Source organism: Furipterus horrens, unplaced genomic scaffold, assembly GCF_987537825.1.
Source record: "Furipterus horrens unplaced genomic scaffold, mFurHor1.1.pri manual_scaffold_3, whole genome shotgun sequence".
Lineage (NCBI taxonomy): Eukaryota > Metazoa > Chordata > Mammalia > Chiroptera > Furipteridae > Furipterus > Furipterus horrens.
The window spans coordinates 151,306,487-151,326,850 of record NW_028327173.1 but is presented as its reverse complement, the minus strand read 5'-3'; the positions used below and the strand labels follow the sequence as shown (position 1 = coordinate 151,326,850).

General features: G+C 44.9%; 1 protein-coding gene and 2 long non-coding RNA genes across 3 annotated transcripts in view; 1 reads left to right on the top strand and 2 right to left on the bottom strand.

The window, feature by feature from the left end:
* Nucleotides 1-3,662, bottom strand: part of LOC150016424 (uncharacterized) — a 46,589-nt gene extending 42,927 nt beyond the window's left edge. Inside the window, exon 1 of the long non-coding RNA XR_016509797.1 lies at nucleotides 3,499-3,662. This is a non-coding gene — a long non-coding RNA (uncharacterized LOC150016424). The remainder of the gene's footprint in view (nucleotides 1-3,498) is intronic.
* A 2,161-nt stretch (nucleotides 3,663-5,823) lies between these two features.
* On the top strand, nucleotides 5,824-19,255 carry LOC150016422 (uncharacterized). The gene is made up of 3 exons (XR_016509796.1): nucleotides 5,824-5,961; nucleotides 16,898-17,024; nucleotides 18,499-19,255. It is a non-coding gene; the product is annotated as an uncharacterized LOC150016422 (long non-coding RNA).
* COXFA4L3 (cytochrome c oxidase associated subunit FA4L3) lies at nucleotides 14,537-18,851 on the bottom strand. Its single transcript, XM_090270557.1, has 4 exons — nucleotides 18,481-18,851; nucleotides 18,252-18,337; nucleotides 17,098-17,158; nucleotides 14,537-15,923 (listed from the first exon to the last, which is right to left on the bottom strand). The coding sequence occupies exons 1-4, from the start codon at nucleotides 18,514-18,516 to the stop codon at nucleotides 15,855-15,857; spliced, it is 252 nt and encodes an 83-aa protein (XP_090126683.1). The 5' UTR covers nucleotides 18,517-18,851; the 3' UTR covers nucleotides 14,537-15,854.
* Nucleotides 19,256-20,364: the final 1,109 nt, after the last annotated feature.

Genomic DNA, 20,364 nt, shown 5'->3' with positions numbered 1-20,364 from the left:
CAGCTACCTAGTGGGAAACCAGCCCCACTTGTTGGGATGGAAAAATGATGTTTGTAGGTGAACATGTTTGAATCCTGAGGCCTGGTAGGTGACCAGCAAGCAACCTGCCTCTCTTGGCCTCTCCTCCTACCTCCACTTTGAACTGAGGGTCGTTGGCCTAAGTTATGTTTCAGCTCCTGAGCCCTAAGGTGGACTGACCCCTTCGCTACCTTCCCATGAAACTAGACAGAGGGATGATGGAACAGAGCTCAGGCTTCTCCTTCTCGTGGTGGATAATAAAATAGCCAAATAGCCAATATTTCCTATTTCTCCATTGCATTCTCAGTGCCTAGTGTCTGGCTCTGTTAGCACCAGGTAGATGAACTCTTTGTTCCATAACAGACCCAGAGTGGATGCTCCCCTCAGCTGCCCACCCCCAACTAAGAGGATTCATCCTCCTTCCTCCTCCACTGAATGAGTGAATGAATGAGTGACAAGGTCCTAGCCTTCCTGCACTTAGAAATCAGAACACACAAACCCCACACTCAGAGGAAGACCCCAAGGGAGACTTCAGATGTATTGGGTTAGCCAAAACGTTCATTTGTTTTTTCCATACAATGGCTCTAGTAGTGCACAGTTGTCTTTAACTTCATTCAAAACAATTTTGTTAGACTACTGTGACAGATGTCATATCAGCATGCATTTTTTAGAAATTTATCAAAATCAGTAAATTTTTGTGTAGCCATGTTAATATTGAAAATGGAAGAAAATAAGTAACATTTTTGGTGCATTATGCTTTATTATTTCAAGAAAGGTAAAGATGCAACTGAAATGCAAAGAAAAAAGATGTGTGCAGTGTATGGAGAAGGGGCTGTGACTAATCTAATGTGTCAAAAGTGGTTTGTGAAGTTTCTTGGTACTGTTGACATTTTGGCCAAATAATTCTTTGCTGTGGGGCTGTCTTATGCATTAGAAGAAGTTTAGCAGCACCCCTGGCCTCCGTCCACTGGAAATCAAAAGCAGAAAATAGCCGACATACTCAAAATATCCAAATCAATAAAGTTATTGGTGAAAATGAAAAATGTGTCTATTATTTTACAGAAAAAACTAAATGAACTTTTTGGCCAACCCAGCACTATAAGTAGAGGAACAACTCCAAGAGGGAACTAGGAGGGGCCTGATGAGTTAGCTTGTGATCAGCCGTGATTATGAGCAGGGAAAGACATAAATCAGGGCCCAAGGCATATTTGGGATGTGGGGAGAAGGTGACTTTCACCATGGTCATCAGCAAGAACACCGAGCTGGAGTTTCACTGCTGTGAGTCACCACTTCCATGTCCCCAAGCCCTAGCACAAAGCCTGGCTCATTTAAAATGTGTCAAATGAACTTACTGGTGCTTTTCATTCTCATGGTTCAGAAATGACCCCATGTTGAGTTGCACCCCTGAAACTCTCTTCTATCCCACATGTGTTCACACCCAGCACTACCCCCCACCCCTTGCAGCCCATGGACATAAAGGCTCAGAAAGAGGTTCTGTTTGCTACTGTTTTCTTCATTGGGGATGATTGGGCAATCCCACTCTCTGAGCTATGTGGAAGTTCCTCACTGGATTTCACACCTTCAAAAGGCGAGAGACATTGCACCACTGAAACTTCCTGGCTCTGGGGGTTGCCAGGGTAGACTCCCATGGGGGCCTGGGCAGGCTCAGGAAAGGGCACGTCTGCCAGGCAGGTGGGGGAGCCCAGGGCCAGGCTCTGCTTCCCCTGGGTCTGACTACAGATGGGGATGCTCTGCCTTGCTGCCCACCCCCTGACAGTCAGGCTGACAGTGCCCAAAGCCAGGTGGGAAAAGGGTGCCAGGTGAGAGTGCTCATCCCTAAACTTGCGGTTTGGAGTCTTTCTGTTTCCTCCTGGCCCAGGTGACCCTCCATGGTTTGCTGGAGCCAGCTCTTACTGCTTGCGAGAGCTAATTGTTAAATATTTGGGTATTTTGCAATTCAGTTGTTAAGCAGCCATTGTTTTAAAATCTATATTATTAAACCTTACAAAATAAGTTATATTTTTAAAAAGTAACAAATACTCAGAACTCATGACTTTTCTTTCTTTTTTTTTTTACTACATTTTGTAATTACATATGGTCTTGAGGCTAGCTACACCTACTGTTTCTGCATAGAGGAAATATTGGATTGGCCAAAAAGTTTGTTTAGTTTTTTCCATACAATGGCTCTAGCAGTGCTTAGTTGTCCTTAATTTCATTCAAAACAATTTTGTTAGACTGTATTGTGACAACTGTCATATCAGTGTGCATTTTTTAAAATGTAGCAAATTGGTGAATTTTTGTGTAGCCATTTTAATATTGAAGATGGAAGACGATACACAACATTTTTTGGCATATTATACTTTACTATTTCAAAAAAGGTAAAATGCAACTGAAACACACAAAACAAGATTTGTGCAGTGTATGGAGAAGGGGCTGTGATTGATTGAATGTGTCAAAAGTGGTTTGTGAAGTTTCTTGGTACTATTGATATTTGGCCAAATAATTCTTTGCTGGGGGGCTGTCTCATGCACCGAAAGAAGTTCAGCAACACCTCTGGCCTCTCCTCACTAGAAGCCAATAGCAGGAGATAGATGACATATTCAAAATATCCAAATCAATAAAGTTATTGGTGAAAATAAAAATGTGTCTTATTTTAAGGAAAAAACGGAATGGACTTTCTGGCCAGCCCAATACTATACGATAGCGTGCTGTCGCACATCTCTTCCTGATTCTGAGTTTGGTGACTCATTGGCTATCTGAAAGTGGTCATAATGGGAATATTTACACCACGGAAATCAATAAATGCTACCAATCAGGGCTTCGTCCCCCAAGTGCCTGTTACACTTGACAGCGCACACTGGACCTTGCCCAGCGATGGAACCCGGCTGTGCAATGACTGGGGGACAGCCAGCCCTGGGTGTCCTCCACCCCCACCTTTGCCAGCTCTGGAGCTTTTCCTCATCCAGACCAGAGGGTGAGAGGCAACAGGAAGCAGGCGGAAACTGGCCAACACCCTTGATTCCCCCCCAGGGCACAGCAGGAAGAGAGAGCCTGGCTCCTGGAGGAATTCAGGGAAGAAAGGCCAGGGTGTGTGGGGGTGGGGGTGGGGGGTAACAAGGTAATAAGCAGAACTAAAATAAGTGACGGAGCTGCAGAGAGTACAGCAGTCCAGGAGGCCAGGCTGTGAAGAAACAGAGGGGAACCACAGACTGTAGCATTCTTGTGACCACAAAGGGAAGTGAGCCACGCACCCATGCTTGGACCCTCGAAGCTGGGGTTTTAACACAGGCTCCCCAGCTGGCGCCTCTCCCTGAGGACAGTAATTGGGTAACGAGGAGGGTGGAAGGAACAGAGGAATCACAGGCCTCACTCTCTTGAGGTATCTTCGGTCCTCCCTGACTCCCTCTTCTGCCCCCACCTTAAAAGTTCTTTTCCCTGGGGCATCCCAGCCCCCCTCCCCACATACTGCCACGCACTCACCCTGTGTCTTCCCACACACACCTCGGGGTTCCAGAATCTTCTATTGCTGGTGACACACCAATTTCTATCTCGAGCAGGTGTCCCACAGGTGCCCAAACTCATCGCCTAGTCCTCCAAACCCGCTGCTCCTTCAGGCTCCCATCTCAGGGAGAGGCAGCTCTGAGCCCGACCAGCTGCCCTCTCAGCCCAGGGAGCCCCTCCCTAGCCTCCCACACCCCACTCCCAAGCCTCTGACCACAGATGATGTTTTCTTTCATGTGACTCGTGTTTTGAAAGATGTCTGTGACATTGCATTTATTAAATAACATTGTCACCCACACTTAAAGTTTTATATACAACTTCCAATCAGAATTTCAGCCATTAAAATGTACTGAGCAGTTGCCACACACCAGGGACTGTGCTGGGCAGGAGGGATGCAAAGGTGACCAGGGCCCGTCCCTCGTCCTCAGGGCTCAGCCTACTGAGGGACAGTCACAAAGAAAGAGAATGGATCCTAACAATGCCCCAGGGGAAGGACCACGGAACCGTGCACACAGTCCTGCAGGACCTTGGTGGTGAGCCTGCCAAACCGGAAGACTTGGCACCCTCCTCACGCTTCAGTCTGCCTCACTCTGGACGGTCCCTCACTCACTCCCTGGACCCCTGGAGCACACCTCCTTACACCCTCAAATCTGTGCAGTCCCCTCATCTCCACAGCCACAGCTGCAGCTGAAGTCACCACCTTCTGCTGCCCGGACCCTCTGTCTCCATCCGTTCTCCACACCAAAACCAAAAGGGGATCCTCGGAGCACAAAACTGACCAAGTTACTCCCTTACTTGACACTTTCTGTGGTGGCTATTGTCTTTAGGATAACACCCAAACTCATCAGCATGGCTTCCCAGCCCTTTCTGGTCGAACTCACATTAACACAAGAATTAATTCTCATTTATTTGTATGTTTAACACCAATTGAATTGAACACTTACTGTGTGCTAGGCATTGTGCAGGTACTGGAACCCCACGAGAGCATAATGTACACAGTTCCCTCTCCTGGACGCATATTAAATGACACCTATGCAAATGACTATTTGAAGAGTGCAGAAGGAATATTTCCTCATGGGCTCCTTGCTTTGACCACAATCAGCTGCCTTCTGGCCCTGCCCTGATGGTTCCCTCCCCCAGCTGCCATCCAGGTCTCACCCGGGGCTCTCTCCTCCTGGGAGCTCCCTGAACCTCCTGGGTGATCCCATAGGAGCCTGCTCCCACCCTGTGCAAGTGCAGGCAGACCCTGTCTCCTCCAGGCCTAGCCTGGGGCTCGGCACTGTAAACACTCAGAGAATGTTTGCTGTGTTAATGACTGCTAGGTCCTCTTAATCCGTGGGTGAGTATTTGTATTTTTAAGAAATTAATTATAAAATTATTTACATCAATTTTGCATGCTGAGGGAAGGCTGGAGTTGAGTGCAAATAAAGGCACAGAGAAATGTGTCCTAAAACAAGGATGCTTGGGAACCTGAGGGCTTTTGGATGACTGTGACTAGGTTGTGTGGAGGGGCTGGTCTCCAGGCCGCTGGATATGGCGTGGCCACCACGGTGATGTGGACCCGGCTGCCCCCACATCTTTGCTGGGGCTGCCATCTTCCCTCCAGGCTCTAGGCCCAGAAGCCCTGGCTGGCCTCCCACTATCACCAATCACCCCGCCCCCTGGAGCCCGGTTTCTGCTCCTGAGGGAGAGGTGTGTGTGTGTGTGGGGGGGGGGGGGTTAGATCATAACTGTGTCCTAGGACAGCCTCGCTAAGCAATCAGGGACTGTCTCCACTGGATCTGGGGGAACTCTACTCCCCCACCTTGCCTGGTCCACAAACCCCTGGGCAAGGGGTGGCTGCCTGGGCCTGTGGCAGAGGCCAGATCTGAGGCTTTGGTCTGTCTGGGAGGCCCCACCCTCGCCAGCTTAGCCACAAAGTCTCACCCTGAGCTTCCTCACAACCTGGTCCACCCTCTTCATTTTATAGCTGATGAAACGGGGGTCCTGAGAGGGAACTAAGTGTTTTAGACCAAACAGGAAAGGCAAGTCACCTGACTCAGTCTTCTGGGGGCCCCTCCACTAAGCCCTGTCACCCACCTGTTTTTCCTGGGCTGCCCCAAATTTGCCAGCTGCTTTAAACTGGAAAGTTCTACCTTCAACAAAAGAAACTCAGAATCACGGCCACCCCTACCTACACCCTCCTCCACACCCACGCGCCTTCACCTGCCCTTCTGACCCAGACAGGGAACAGGGTGTGACCCAGTTGGGCAGGCCTCTCCCAAGCAGGGACCGGGAGGGGGACAGCACAGTGATGGGTCAGAACCCACCTGGGAGAGCAGCGTCTGCTGCCAGGCCGGCCTTAAAGGAAACCAAGCACGGGTGCGCTCTGTTCGCCTTCCCAGCTCACAGATAGGACTGGAGTCTTCCAGCTGACAGGATAAAGCCCAAGCTTTTAGCCCGGTAAGCCTCTCCCATTCCGGCCACAGCCTGCCCACCCAGCCTCATCTCCTAGCCCTCTGGACCCCATGCTGTTCCCTGCCCATCACCCCATCCTCAGATTGCACTGCACCCTCCTGGCCTCTCCCGCTTTGTAGGGTCTCTACCCCCTCTCTCTCAAATGCCCTTCTCCACTTCTTCATACAACAGCCTGCTCCTCCTCAGTGTGCCTGAGGTGCTTCTGTGCCAACTTCATAGCATGATAAAGAAAATACAAGGTCATAGATCTGGGTCCCCGCTAGACCCTCAACTCCTCAATGGCAGCAACTGTGTCTTTATCTTCAAATTCTTAGAGCCCAGAACATCATAGACATTCAAAAAAAAAAAAAGGATTTTGTTGCCCAACAAAATCAATATATATGGACTCTGGACTCATTCCAGAGCTATATTAGGAGCAAGTCTTAACATGACACAAGGATCCCCTTCCAGCTCATTTATTCCACAAATGTTTATCGAGTGCCGTTATGTGCGAGCACTGTATACCGTAAGTCCTGGGGGCTCAGTGCTGGAGCAGACGCAGGGGATCTGTATTCTGGAGGCACAGACAAGGCAGTGAAGAATACGCATTGTAAGGGGAGGACTGGCACTGACCGACCACAGCTGTTACAACCAGATCATTGCATTTGATCCTACATGCAGGCACTTTCATTCTTATTCTCACTTTACAGATAAGGAGATTGTTGCTTTTAAAAGTGGAGAGACTTGCTAGTAAGTAACAGAGACGGTCCCATGGGCCCAAACAGAAATATCTGCTACAGGCATACCTCATTTGTGTTTCACAATTTTTTACAAATTGAAGGCAATACCCTTCACCAGCAGAAAGATTACAGCTCGCTTTATTGTGATGCTTGCTTTATAGCAGTGGTCTAGGACCCAAGGGTTTTATTTCCTTAATTAGTGGCGCTCATCATTGTCTCAAACACCTGGAGAGCTTTAAATCACCAGTGACCTCCCTGGTCCCACCCCACAGGTTCTGATGCAATTGCTCTGAGTGCAGCCTGAGCACCAAGGGCTCTAGTGTGCAGCCAAGGCTGAGAACGCCTGCGTGAAGTGGGGCAGTCCCCTGTCAAGCGTGTAAGGTGAGACCCACCTGCAACCTACTGCTCCCTGTTTGTGGAGGCTCCAGGCAGTGTGGGCAGGGCTTCACTTCCTCCCTTTAATTCTTTCGGTACCTCACCAGCTGTGACCTTCCTGTGGCCTTGTACTTGCCAAAGACACCTTCCTGGGGAAATTCCATGGTTTCCACACAAGGAGCCCTGGGTTTTTCAGGACACTGCCAAGCTGTCTATGTTACAGTGAAGACAGCTGATGTGAGAATCCTGGGTGGGGAGCCTGTGGGCTGCGGACCTGGCATGAGCCGCTAGGGACTGGAAAACACCACCCACCCCGCAGCCCCCCGTGGGCAGAGCCAGCAGAGCAGCGAGAAAGCTCCTGTCTTCCCCATTTGGTTGCTACTCTAGACCCCACGCACTCGCAGGCTCCAGGGTACAGTGAGGATCTCAGAGCCTGTGGAACCAGACTAGTGGTAGCCAGTGACTCAGGGACAGTACTGAAAGTAGACAATGACCTCAGCTCCCTGGCCCACTGGAAGGCATTGACCTCTCAGGAGCACAGAGAGCGGGGGGCCCAGAGGGACGGAGGCTGGCAGTGTGGTGTATATGCAGGACACTTCCCTCACTAGCTGGATGCCCTGGGCTCCCTGTTCCTCACAGAGGTGTTGTATCATTGCACCAAATCCTCCCCAGCTCTTCAGAAGCAGAGAGCATGGGGATCCTCCCTCAGTCAGCAGAGCTGAGTTCGTGGTTAGGTGTTCAGGGTGAACAAACTTGCATGGCCAGCTCTGGATCTCTTCTAATGCCGAAATGTCCCGCCTCCCAAGTCCTAACACTAGACCATTCACAAACCGTCCCACCGTGGGAGCCATCGCTTGGGGTGGTCATGTCTGTTCCTCTAATCTTGGGTGTCCTATGGTTTCATCACTCTGAGGCCATGTGAGAAACACCTGTCTCTACAGGGAGAACAACAGGGGAGGCACCAGAGCTGCCACAGCAGAGGGTGGCTCTCACACCCAGCCTGTATTTATTTTGAAGGGTAGAGACCCTGTTCTCTTTACCTTCGTATAAGCTCCTTCCCCCATGTAACAGTGGAAAATCGTAATGATGGGAAATTGTAATTCACCCTACCATTCTTTGAATATTGTTTCTATAAGTGCTGTTTCTATATGTAGCTTGCAGAGGAACAGCATATTTGTATGAGAATCCTAGGAACTAACTTCAGAAGATACAGACTCTGATCCTCAAGCCTCCCAGCTCCAGGAGATTTGCTGACCTTTGACCATGGAGCCACAATGACTAAGCCTGACACACACCAAAAACATCACTTGACTTATCAGAATGGGCTGTGCTCATCTGCATGTAGAGAACTTTTCAATCCCCTCCCTTGGTCTCTTTGCTCTGTTCCCCTCCCCGTTTATAAAAACCTCTGCCTCCTCTGAGAAGTGGAGATGGGCCTTGAGACATGAGTCCTCCCTCTGAATAAAACACTTTCCTTTATATTAGCATCTGCCTCTTGAATACTGGCTTTAGTAGCAGCGGGCAGCTGGACATTCGGTAACACCCATAGTATGTACACGGCCTGTGGCAGATGCTCCTTATATGTTTTCTAAGTGATTAAACCTATTGATGAGTCCTTTTGCAAAGACTCATGCCATAGTTGACCACTGGCATACTTAATCTTAAGGTTTTTAAGTTTTCATTTATTCAACAAATATATGAGTGCCTACTATAGATGAGGCACATGCCAGCTGCTAGTGATCCAATGAGAGAAAAGAGCTCCTGGTGTAGCTCCAGCTGTGTGGGAGAAGAAATTAATTTCCCAAATGCACGTAAAGTGATACTGTGAGGAAGTTAGTGGAGGAGAGGGCCACAGGACTATGGAAGTATAGGCCAGAGGGGTCGGGGAAGGCTTCTGTGAGGAGGAGGTTTGCACATCAATCCACCCATCAGTTACAGACCACGATCCAGAGGTTGCTTAGCAAGGAGCCCAGCACACCTTTGGCTGCCCGAGTCCTTTAAGGTCCCACAGAGCAAGAGGAAAACCCATGCCTCTTGCTGGCCTGGTCCTGACTGTCAAGCTCAACAAAATTTTTGGTTTAAGTTTTCTGGTCAATAGGAAAGAGAATTTTTATTTTTTATTATTATTATTTTTTTTAATGCAAAGCAGCTTAAACTGAAACTGACCTTACCCTGGGTGTCTGAGGTGGCTTTCAGTGAGGGAGGGAGGGAAGGAGCCAGCTCTCCAGGAACTGTAGGGACAGACACACCCAGGTTGCCCAACACCGCAGGGCCCTGCAGCCCAGCCCCTCCCAGGCCCCTTCCTTCCCTGACCTTGGGGCCCTGAGGGCGTGCCCTCCTCCATGCCAGCTTCTCTGTTGTCAAGAAACTTCCCTCTGGTCAGTGCAGGGTGGGGTCAAGGGCAGACCGGGAGGAGGAGCCCTCAGATCAGCCAGAAGAGGCCCGAAAACAAAGCCGTCAACAACGAGGAAGTGGATGGTAGTGACCGGTCTCTCGGATACTTTGCTTCTCAGTTGCCCTCGCTCCTTCTCAGAGCTCTTAGCTCATAATAGCCCTCTGGCCCTGGACAAGGTGGTGTTTCCCACACCTTGGCTTCTTTCTGGCGTTTTGCTCTTTCTTTCCTGACTGGCTTCTTTGCATCTCTTCTCCTTCAATAACCTGATGTGCCAGTGGCCCCATGACTGCCTCTCAGATGTGTGCCTCCTCAGGAGCGTACCTCTGATGGTCCCTCGTCTATCACTTCAAGCTCTGGAGAGAGTAACCAACCTCATAAAACCTCTTCAAGCGGAAGCTTGGGTCTCTGAGAGGGGCCCAAAAACACTGCAGGTCCCTACAGGTCTTTTCTCAGCCCCTTCTCATCCTCTCTCCTTCCTACCAATCAACCAGGTTTTCCTTTCAGATGTAAAGATGGTTACCTACTATATCATCACAAATTTTTCCAACTCCATGCACAGCTTACAACATAAACTCTTGAGCTCAGTTTCCCAAGCTTTGTCCCCCAGAGAAAAACCCTTTCTCTCCCAACACTCCACATACACGTGCAGAATGGCTTTCAGGCTGTGACCTCAGCTAGGGATGTGAAGTCTCTATGTTGAAATTTCTTTCTTCTAGACATTCTCAAATTTTAGCCATGCATAATAGTCTGAAGATGTTATGTTTAAAAACAAAAAACAAAAATAAAAAAACACAGAACCCCACCCCCCAAGATTCAGACTCAATAGATCTGGGTGGGTGCGGTCCCAGAATTGGCATCACCCCCAGGCAGTGCTAACACTGCCATTCCACAGACTGCACCTGGAGTAGGACTGTTCTTGTACCTCAGCCCTCAGCCTGAGGCAAGCCATGCTCCCGGCTTAAAGCTGGAGGGAAGTAGAGCAATGAGGAAATACTGCAGAAGAAAAATATCTCTGAGAAAATACTTCTAAATATTAACCTATCTCCTCGGTTTGCCCCTGAGATGAACTCCCTTTGCAAAATAAGGTTCTGGCTCATGACTGACAGAGCCTGGAGTTGGTGCTGACCTGTCCACTTGCTCTTGGCCCATGTGTCAACTGTGAAGCTAAATTAATGTAAGATTTGATTGTTGCTGGCAGAACCACTGCCATTCGTCTCTCTGTGGGTGGAGCTGGCGTCATCTCTGCAGAGAAATGATGTTCACAAATGTACAGGATCTACCCGCCCGCACACCTGATCAATCTCATTACTACTCAGGTTAGGGAGCCGTGGTCAGTGGGATGGAGCAGGCAGCCAGGGCAGCCAGGCCAGGGCAGGCACTTCCCCCTTGCCTGGAGAGGATTTATCGCAGGAATAGTCTTGTTGCTATGGCAACTGTGTCTGCCTTCCTTTGTGGGTGGTAACACTTGCATCACTTAGACACCAGGTAAACCCAGCACCTGGACGCCACTCCATGTTCTCTTCACAACAAACCTACTTGTTGCCACCACAGGAACAGACTGAGCTACCAGCCCTAGCCCAGCTGGTCTTATTAGTGTGTTTCTTATACTCTTCAGCAACTTCCAATTTCCTGTTTGTTCTTGAGGTGAGATAGTAAGCAAATGTGGCACAGATTCTTTTCCTTTTCCTTTTCTTTTTGAAGTCTAATTCACATACCTTAAAACTCACCCTCTTTAAGTATACAATTCAGTGGTTTTAAGTTAAGAAGTAAATGGTGCTGCAAGAGAACCTTCTGGGGTGATTCTCAGTAGTTTCTTCTGCATAATGGTTTAATGTATGCATATAGTAATTATTAAAACGCTTCTAACTGAAAAATTAAGACCTGTTCATTTTATTAATATAAATTATACCTCAATTAAAAAATAATTTAAAAGTGATGCCATTTCAATAAAATCTTTAACAATTAAAATGTGAGAAATGTTCAGTGGTTGACTCAATGAACTTGTCTCCAAAATAACAGGCAAATAATAGGTCATGCTTGCCTTATGATATGAATCCCTTTCTCATTTATGTTGCTAGGGAGGATTCAGGTAAGCAAAGGCATCATAAAATAATGTCAGGTTAACTTGCCTTCACAAATGCTGAGGAGTATGAACTTCATGATGGATTCACATATGTTACCTGATGTAAATACAAAGAAATGGAGTTCAATTTTTTAAACAGTATGCCTACTCTCCAAATAAGTAGTATTCTTGTTGTGGAGCTAGTGCGAGAACCGAACGGTCAGAGACAACCAAATTAGAATTTAAAGAGCCTTTATTAGCTTGCCAGCAACTGCCCACCCATCCACAAGCCGGACTTAGGTGGACAGCCCCGAACTTAGGGATTGGGGGGTTTATAAAGCATTTCAGGTGCATTCTTGTTCCTGCAGGTGCAAGAACTTGGACAGAAATACAGCTTGTAATAGACAAAAATTTTCCACTATTCCCCAGGTCATTCCTCAAAGGAATAGGTCACTGCTCAAAGGAATAACAGTTAGGTTAAGTTCCTTGTTCTGCTTGGTTGGAGCATGCAATAGTGGGGGTCTGGTTCCCGGGACCCAAGTTCAGCTAATTATTCTACTGGCTGGACATCTGAAAATACCTTCTAACAATTCTATTATATATGTGTTATGCCAGGTGAATGAGCAATAGTTATAAAATGTGGGGTTTTCCTTGATTTTATTCTAATTTTCACTTTAAAGCAGTATGCACACAGGCAATTAATATAGTAAACCACCACAAAAAGAAAAACCAAAACCTTAGTTTCTAGAAATTCTAGAATTACCTGAGGCAGCTTTCTAAGCATGGGAGAATGATATAAGACGGGACAATCACCAGAAAAACTAATCCCACTCTTATCATAATCTTAGATACAATCTTCACCCCTCTTCCTTATTCAAACCACAAACCACCACTTCTGAATGTGAAACCATATGTAATGTACTTGTGTTAATATAGTGATTTCTAAAATACGGCATTTGTTTCTAAGGATATGTTTTTATATTATATACCAAATATATAATGATTATGTCTTTTCTGGAGTGAGATCATCTATGTGGGCATATGTATTGGGATTCTTACCTTTAGCCAGAGGCATCTATGTCTGTGATCCCACCTACACCCTTGGTTTCATCACCCCTTAAACCATCTGCAGCTCACTCCTCTTTGTAGTTCTCCAGAAGTAATCTACTTAGATAGTTCTCCAATGCAACTATTCCAAAGTCTAACTCATTTTCTGCCTTATCCACCCCTTCCTCGAACGTTCCCCATTTTTCTCCCTCCTGTATTCTTCATCTTGGCACCACCACCTGCCCAGCTAATCAGGTGAGAAATCTTGGAGTCATTTGGACTTCCCCCAACTACATCCAATTAGCCTTGAGCTCTCACCAATCGCTCTCAAATACATCTTTTTTTTTTTCCTATTCCCTGTGCCAGTGCCTTCACTAGTTATGGCATTTACCACTCGTACCTTGGACCATTGGCAGCAAGTAGTCTCTGGCCTCCAAAGTCGCTTCCAGTGTGCACCCCCACCTCTAGTTGCTATAGCTAACACTCCATTAAGTAAACTGTTTTATCTCCTTCCCCAACTTAAAACCCTTTTCTGGTTCCTTCTTGCCTGCAGAATAATAGCATAAAAGGCGCTACACATTCCATTGATCCCACTTTACCCTCCAGTGTTAAATGCCATTGTTAAACTACTTCAAGTCTCCAGAATATATGCTATTTCAGCCCACTCTGCCTTGGTAAATCGTGCCTCTTACTTCAGTTGCCTTGTTGACTTTTAATTATTGGTTTTTCAAGAAACTGGACTGATTAGTCCTAAAGGGATTCATCTTTGAGGAGCTTCCCTTTGTACCATATGCCCATTTCTAACCTGTTTTATTGTCATTGCATAGCTTTGATTTGTCTGTAGGTGTCTCCCCTTTACTGTGCCAGATCCTTGAGGCCAGCACAATGCCTACCACACAGTGAGTGCTCGGTAATTGTACAGCTTCTAAAATATTTACATTTCATAAAAATGTTGTTATATTTCAAGTTTTTAAATTTCAAAGTCCACATCCAAGAGAATCTTATCCAGATGAAACTCTGAAGAGATAGCTGTTCAACACAAGCTTCTTTGGAGTCATTTTTATAACCACATATTTGTCAAGTATTCAGTACAACAACCTAACCACCAAATGCAACAAGCAAACCTTGGGTTATGGACTTAAAAGTAGTCACAAAGGACATTACAATTAGAGAAAATGGAAATGGAGTACATGCTAGGTGATATAATTGAAATAATATTCAGCTTCTTAAGGATAATAACGCCATTAAGGTCAGCTAGAATGTTCTTTCTCTCAGGCATAAAAAGCTTTATGATGTCTATCACTCATTTTCAAAGAATTCATTTCAGTCAGGTTTGTACTTTCAAATTGAAAGGCACAGTCATCCCTCACAAATTTGCTCCCCTAGTTGACCAACCATCACAAGTGTTCATTATTATTTGGCTAAATGCTATCACATTGCACTTGAGAAGATTAAGCAAATAGAAGTGTGCTTCCTAATTGGTACATGCAGTTCCTTGAAATCAACCATTGGAGATTTTCATCTGGGAACACTTGAGTTAATAAGGAAGCAACAAATGGGAAAACTTAAGTTCTTGCTTTAATCCTTCCAGAATTGCCAAGTCTCTAGAAAGAGCTAGTTGATTTTTACTGTTGTGAAAATGATAAGAATTTAGCCCTTCCCTTAAATTTCTATTATAGTCAGAAGGAAATTAAGAAAAAAAGCATTTATCACCTTTATTTAAAAGAGTTAATTGCCCTGGCTGGTGTGGCTCAGTGGATTGAGTGCCAGCCTGCGAGTTAGGGGGTCGCCGGTTCGGTTCCCAGGCAGGGCGCGTGCCTGGGTTGCAGGCCAGGTCCCCAGCTGGGGGGCTCACGAGAGGCAACCATGCATTGATGTTTTTCTCCCTCTCTTTCTCCCTCTCTTCCCCTCTGTCTAAAAATAAATAAATAAAATAAAATAAAAAGTTAATAAACCTACGTATGTACCCAAAAGAAATAAAAACATACGGCTACACAAAACCCTGTACATGACTGTTCACAACAGCCAAAAAGTAGAAACAATTATCAACTGATGGATAAACAAAACATGGTATATTTATACAATGGAATATTAGTCAGAAAAAGAAATACTGATACATGACACAACATGGGTGAATCTTGAAAACATTATGCTAACTTAAAGAAGGTAGACACAAAGGCTACATAATGTATCACTTCATTTATATAAAATGTCCAGAATAGACAAATCGACAGAGACAAGGTTCAATAGTGTTTGCCTGGGGCTGGGGCAGGAATTGGGAATGACTGCTAATAGGTACATGGTTCTTTTCGGGATGATGAAAATGTTCTGGAATTAGATAGTAGAGATGGAGGCAAAGCTTTGTGAATATACTAAAAACCACTGAATTGTGCACTTTAAGTGGATGAATACTGTGGTATGTGAGTTATATCTCAATTGTTAAAGACAGAAAAAGTTAACAAAAAGCAGTTTTATGAAACAGTCCAAGGGGAACCCAGGGGCATGCTGGGTTGACTGCACCTTTGGTCTCCAGGTCGCCACTGGCCAGAGTAGAGGAGCCCAGACTCTGGAGGGTCTGCTCACCCTCCCCTGCACAGTCCTCACAGGAGCATCTGTAGGGCCAGCCTCAGCACAGCTCACATTCCCACTCACCACGAGAACCCTAGTACAATCCTCCTGCAGGCCTCATACCCCATCTCTTCTTCACTGCCCTTCATTGTACTCACCACCTTTTCTGTTCATCTCCCTCCAGAATTTGGTTTTGTTCATTGCTTTATCTCACCTGCACCCGAACAGTGCCAAGCTAACAGTAGGTGCTCGATAAATTCCTGGTGGATGCATAAACTTGGAAGAAAAGTTTACACAGAAATTTGCACTGGATAGTCATTAAATATGAAGTGCTATGCTTTAAACTGTGTTTTTCTCCCATAAGACTTCCTCCCTCATTTAAATATGTATTTAATCTTTAGGAAATCTTGCACAAATAATATTTTATTATAGATAATCTAATTTACAAATCTTTATACACTTTGAGGAAAACATTCAGGTATCTTAAACATAAACATTTCAATATGCAAAAATTCAAATTTACAACAATACACTTATTTTTAGACTATGTGGTTTTTGCTGCACTACCTTTATAATTCCTTATCCAGAGTCTGAAAATGTAGGCAAGCCCCCAAAATGTAACAGAAGCATTTCTGCATAATGGAATCCCTCGTCTAGTTTGTGCAGGAAGTACTAGATTCATAGAGCACTTCTTGGAAGAGGCGAGGACTGGTCATTTGGTTGCCCTTCGAACCTTCTGCAACTCTTCTATGGGCTTCCATTGTTGGTTGACCGTTACAAGCTTAAATAAAAAAGCAAAATAAAATGTTTCATTAGGATCTGTCTTTCATCCTTATATCCCATTTGGGGCTTTGTCCACACTCCTCTTCAGAAAAAGCATCACATAGCATTTGTAATCAAAGAATCACCTCTTCCCGTCTCTAAAGCATGAACATGATAGCAATATGGGTTGGTTTCTATCACTCTATCCCTCCAAAAACCCCTTGCATTACTGGGTGTTATAGAATTAGAGAGAAAGGTCTTATATATCAGTCCCACTTTTCCTTAACAAGATCTAGATTTTTAATTTCCCATGGTTTTACAGGAACTGTAAGTTTAAAAAGTGAATCTGCTCCCCGTGAGTGGATATATAATGCTCCTAGCACAGGATGTGGCAGAGACTGGGCTCTAAACAAAATTTCCTCATTCTGATTACTCGCTAAAAGTACGAAGGATCTAAGTTATACAATAAGGGAAAAGGGACAGAACTACAGACAGTCCTTGACTTCCAAAAAGCTCACATTCAGAAATTCTCATTAATCCTCACAAGTTTTCTATTACCCTAGGACCTAGGAGATGTAGGTAATTTTAAAAGATCCTAAATGTCCTCACCAGACCAAACTGTGCTGTTTCAAAGTTTTGCTTAAAAAATAGCTTTCTCGACAGACCTAAGTATTGTTTAGTCTAACAGACTATATATTTATCACTTCCAAAAAACTTTTAAAATGTAAGAAGTCTTTGCAATAGTATCAAAAGAATAAGTGAATATTAGCTACTTTTGCTTAAAGTGAATGCTACTTCTGTTTTTTAGGAACTCCTGTAATGTCACAAAATACCTTATATTTAGATAAATAATGGATAAAATGAGATAATTATTACAATAATGATAAAAGTTAATATTTGAGTGCATACCATGGGCCCAGCACAGTGCTAAAGGACTCTACGTATTTTATCTGCTTCAATCCTCTTAATCCTATTATTGTGCCCATTTTATAGATCCTGAGAGCCTCAGAGAGGCTGAGTTGTCTAAAACCACCTGTGAATAATGGAGCACAGATTTGACCTAGATCTCTACAACTCTATAGCATTGACGCTACACTAAATGGCACCCTAAAAGTCAAAGGTATTAAATCTTTTTTGCTGACAACAATGCTAAGTCTGGGCTAAATGTAAATCACTTTTTCATTCATTAATACCTTTCGAGGTACATTAGGATCCACACTTTCCCAAGGTTCAGGATTATTTTTTCGATCAATGCTACAAATAAAAGAAAGCTGATTAAATGTTAAAGTAGGTGATTTAAACCAACTCTGATATTGGGTCTATAAACATGCTAGGGACAGACCCAGACTATGTGCCAAGGTATTCATCTGTTAGTTAACTGAACATGATAGAAGGTTCCTTAAAGGAGTTTCATGGCTTTGACTCAAACATTAGGGATTAATTCCTCTGCAGGGCAGGAGATCTGAATTCCCTTTATTGGGCTAGATTGCAGAATATTCTCATAAGCTGAATAGCAATAGGGGTGGAAGTCCAGGCTAACACATAGCAAAAATGTCCTTGCCCTGGTTTCTGGGACCAACAGAAGGGCTAGGCTTGAACTCTATAGGTGGTGAACTGCAGATCCTGAAGCTCCCTGCCAAAGCTGCCCTTTCTAGCCCTGCCCTGAGCCAAGCTCAGTTTCAAGTTTCTCTCTTACTCATATTTCAGGATATATGGTATTTTACCTTATTATATCCATAGCTGAGATTAGATTCATTGCAGATAACTGAATCTATAAACTCTACCACATTAGGAAAGATCTTTCTAGTAAACTGAAATTTAAAAGTTTTACTCCTGGCTGGTGTGGCTCAGTGGGCTGAGCACTGGTCTACCAACCAAAAGGTCACCAGTTCAATTCCCAGTCAGGGCCTGCGAAAGGAATGTTTCTTTCCCTCTCTTTCTCTCTCCCTTCCCTTCTCTCTAAAAAATAAATAAAATTTTTCTTTTTTAAGTTTAAAATTTCATTAAAATGATTATCTAAGTTTGAAGATAGATATCCCAAAAGACCGTTTAAGGATATTAAATGTCAAAATTTAAGTTAAAAACAAACAAACAAAAAAAAAACTTTGCTGCAGGAGAAGGGGACGGGGCAATGGGTGAAAAAATATTTAGAATTAAGGAACTAATTTTACAAATATCATAATTTAATTGTCTTCTGATATCCGGATGCTTTCTAGCCCTGACTCCAACTTCACAATTTGACGTTCTTGTGCTGGGGGAGAAACTAGGAAATTGATACCATGCATTTTATAAACTGAAGATCATCCTAACATTGCTAAAAACGTTTTTATAAATGATGTCTACTTACATTACATCGGTTTTCTTAAGGGAATACACAGCAAAAGACGAAGCTCCGCTCGCTGCCACCGTCATGATCACCACCAAAGGAATAAGCTAACAGAGAACAGGTTGAGCGTAAACAGCCCGATGTTTCAATGTGAAATATTTGAAAAATAACAGAATAGCTATGTACCACCCGTTCATCCTTAAAAATTAAAAACCTTTAGTCAAGGTTTTCAGTTGCTTTAAATACTTACTTCCTTCTTTTTCATCAGGAGTTGGAAAAAGTTCATGATGACCTCAGTATAGATGCCAAATTTAGAGTAAAAAAAAGCCAAGATACTGATCAAAACTTCAGCCCCTAGAACACAACCTGGTGGGCGCCAAAAGGACCAACGAACTCTCAAAGGCAGCCTGCGGCCGTCTCAGCAGCGGCTCCGCCAAAGAGCGACTCACCTGGTGGGCTGGGCGACGCGCGCGGAAGATGCTAACGACCACAGACAAACGGGGACCTGACCTCCGCTCCTTATATACCGACCACAACCCCTCCGGAAGGGCCTGGCCAGGGCGTTCTGGTCACGGGTCGGGTGGGGGACGTGCGGGACCTTACTCGCTTTCCTCGCTGGACTTCCAGCTCCAGGGCGCCCCCTGCAGGACGCCATGCCCTCAGACGCTGCGCCGTGGAATGCGGGCGCCAGCGCCCCCTGTCGTTTGCCGCGGTTCTTACCCGCCATCCGGCGCAAGCCCAGGCTGGCTGTGGGTGCTCTGGACGGTTCCCACTCATCCCAGGCCTCTTCAAGGGGATGAAACTGAGAACAAGGGGAGCTCTGATGGCCAAGGCCTGGGTGAAAACCAATACCTCTAAAAGGCGGTCCGGAAAAGGAACTTCAGAGCGGGGATCCCCCAGGGGAAGGCGCCCAGGTGCAGGCAGCTATATTAGAATTAATCCAATCACATTCAAAGCTCCAAAATGTGATATAGCACGTGTATGGAGATAATGAAAATTAAGTTATAAAGTTCCTTCCAGAATAATTTTCCTATCCTGATTTTTTTTTCCAGTAAAAAAGGGTGAAGGAGAGCAATCAAAAAGAATCAGCTGGCACGGTTTCTAGAATAAGGACCATCTCTGAGATGACCCGGTCTACTGGCTTCATCTTGAGATCCCTTTTTAACTCACCCCTAAGCTAGCAGCCTCGCCTTGCACAGAGCATGCTGGCGGCTTCAAAATCAGGGAAACAATATCAACAACAGCTCCATTAAAACAGGAGCTGTGTGCCAGGCACTGTGCCAGAATTTTCTTGGCCTTTCTGCAAGCAAGGTATGTTATTAAGGCTCAGAGGTGCTCAAGTCACATAGCCAGTAAGTGGCAGAGTTGTCCTCAGAACCCAGGTCTGGCACTCAGCACCGCTGTTCTTTGCGCACTCCACTCGTAGCGACTGCAATTAAGCCAAGCGCGCAAGCTCAGTTGTTTAAAAAGTTATTTAAAACAATTATTTTAAAACTGTTTGAAGGTCAAGCTATGAGTTAAGGTTAAAACGGAAACATCTTAATGTTCCCTGGAAAGGGCCAGACGCTGCTCTTTCAACCCCATTTCAGTTCTACCTGAGGTCAGAGCCCACCCCTGCCACACTTGATTAGCCGACTGACTTCGAGAAACTACCTAACTTTTGTGAGCCTCAGGTTGTATACTATAGAGTGAGAAAACCCAGCTCAGGAAGAAGTTGGGTGTGTGTGTGTGGATTATATGTAAAGCATGTGACATTCTGCCATGCCTATAGTAGGCATTCAATTAAATAGTAACTATTATTTGCAAAGACTTGTTTTATATAAGACAGATTATAAATGTAGCTTCTCACCCACTTATTCTGACAAGGATTCTCGTCAGAGCTGTTAACTGGAGATATTTGCCTGTTGGTTAGATTCACATCAGATACATAAAAGAAAATTCAGCATTAATTCTCCCAAGTGTCTATTGAATAGAATTAAAGAAGCCCTTTAGTGCTCCTTCTGCAGGGTTTCTAAAGCTACTTTACTCATACGGTTCTTGAAAAAGCTTCATTTTGTTAATTAAATGTAAGTTTTTCTAGGAAGGAAGGGTAGAAGGAAGAGAGAAAGAAATCTTAGAATCTATAATAACAAAC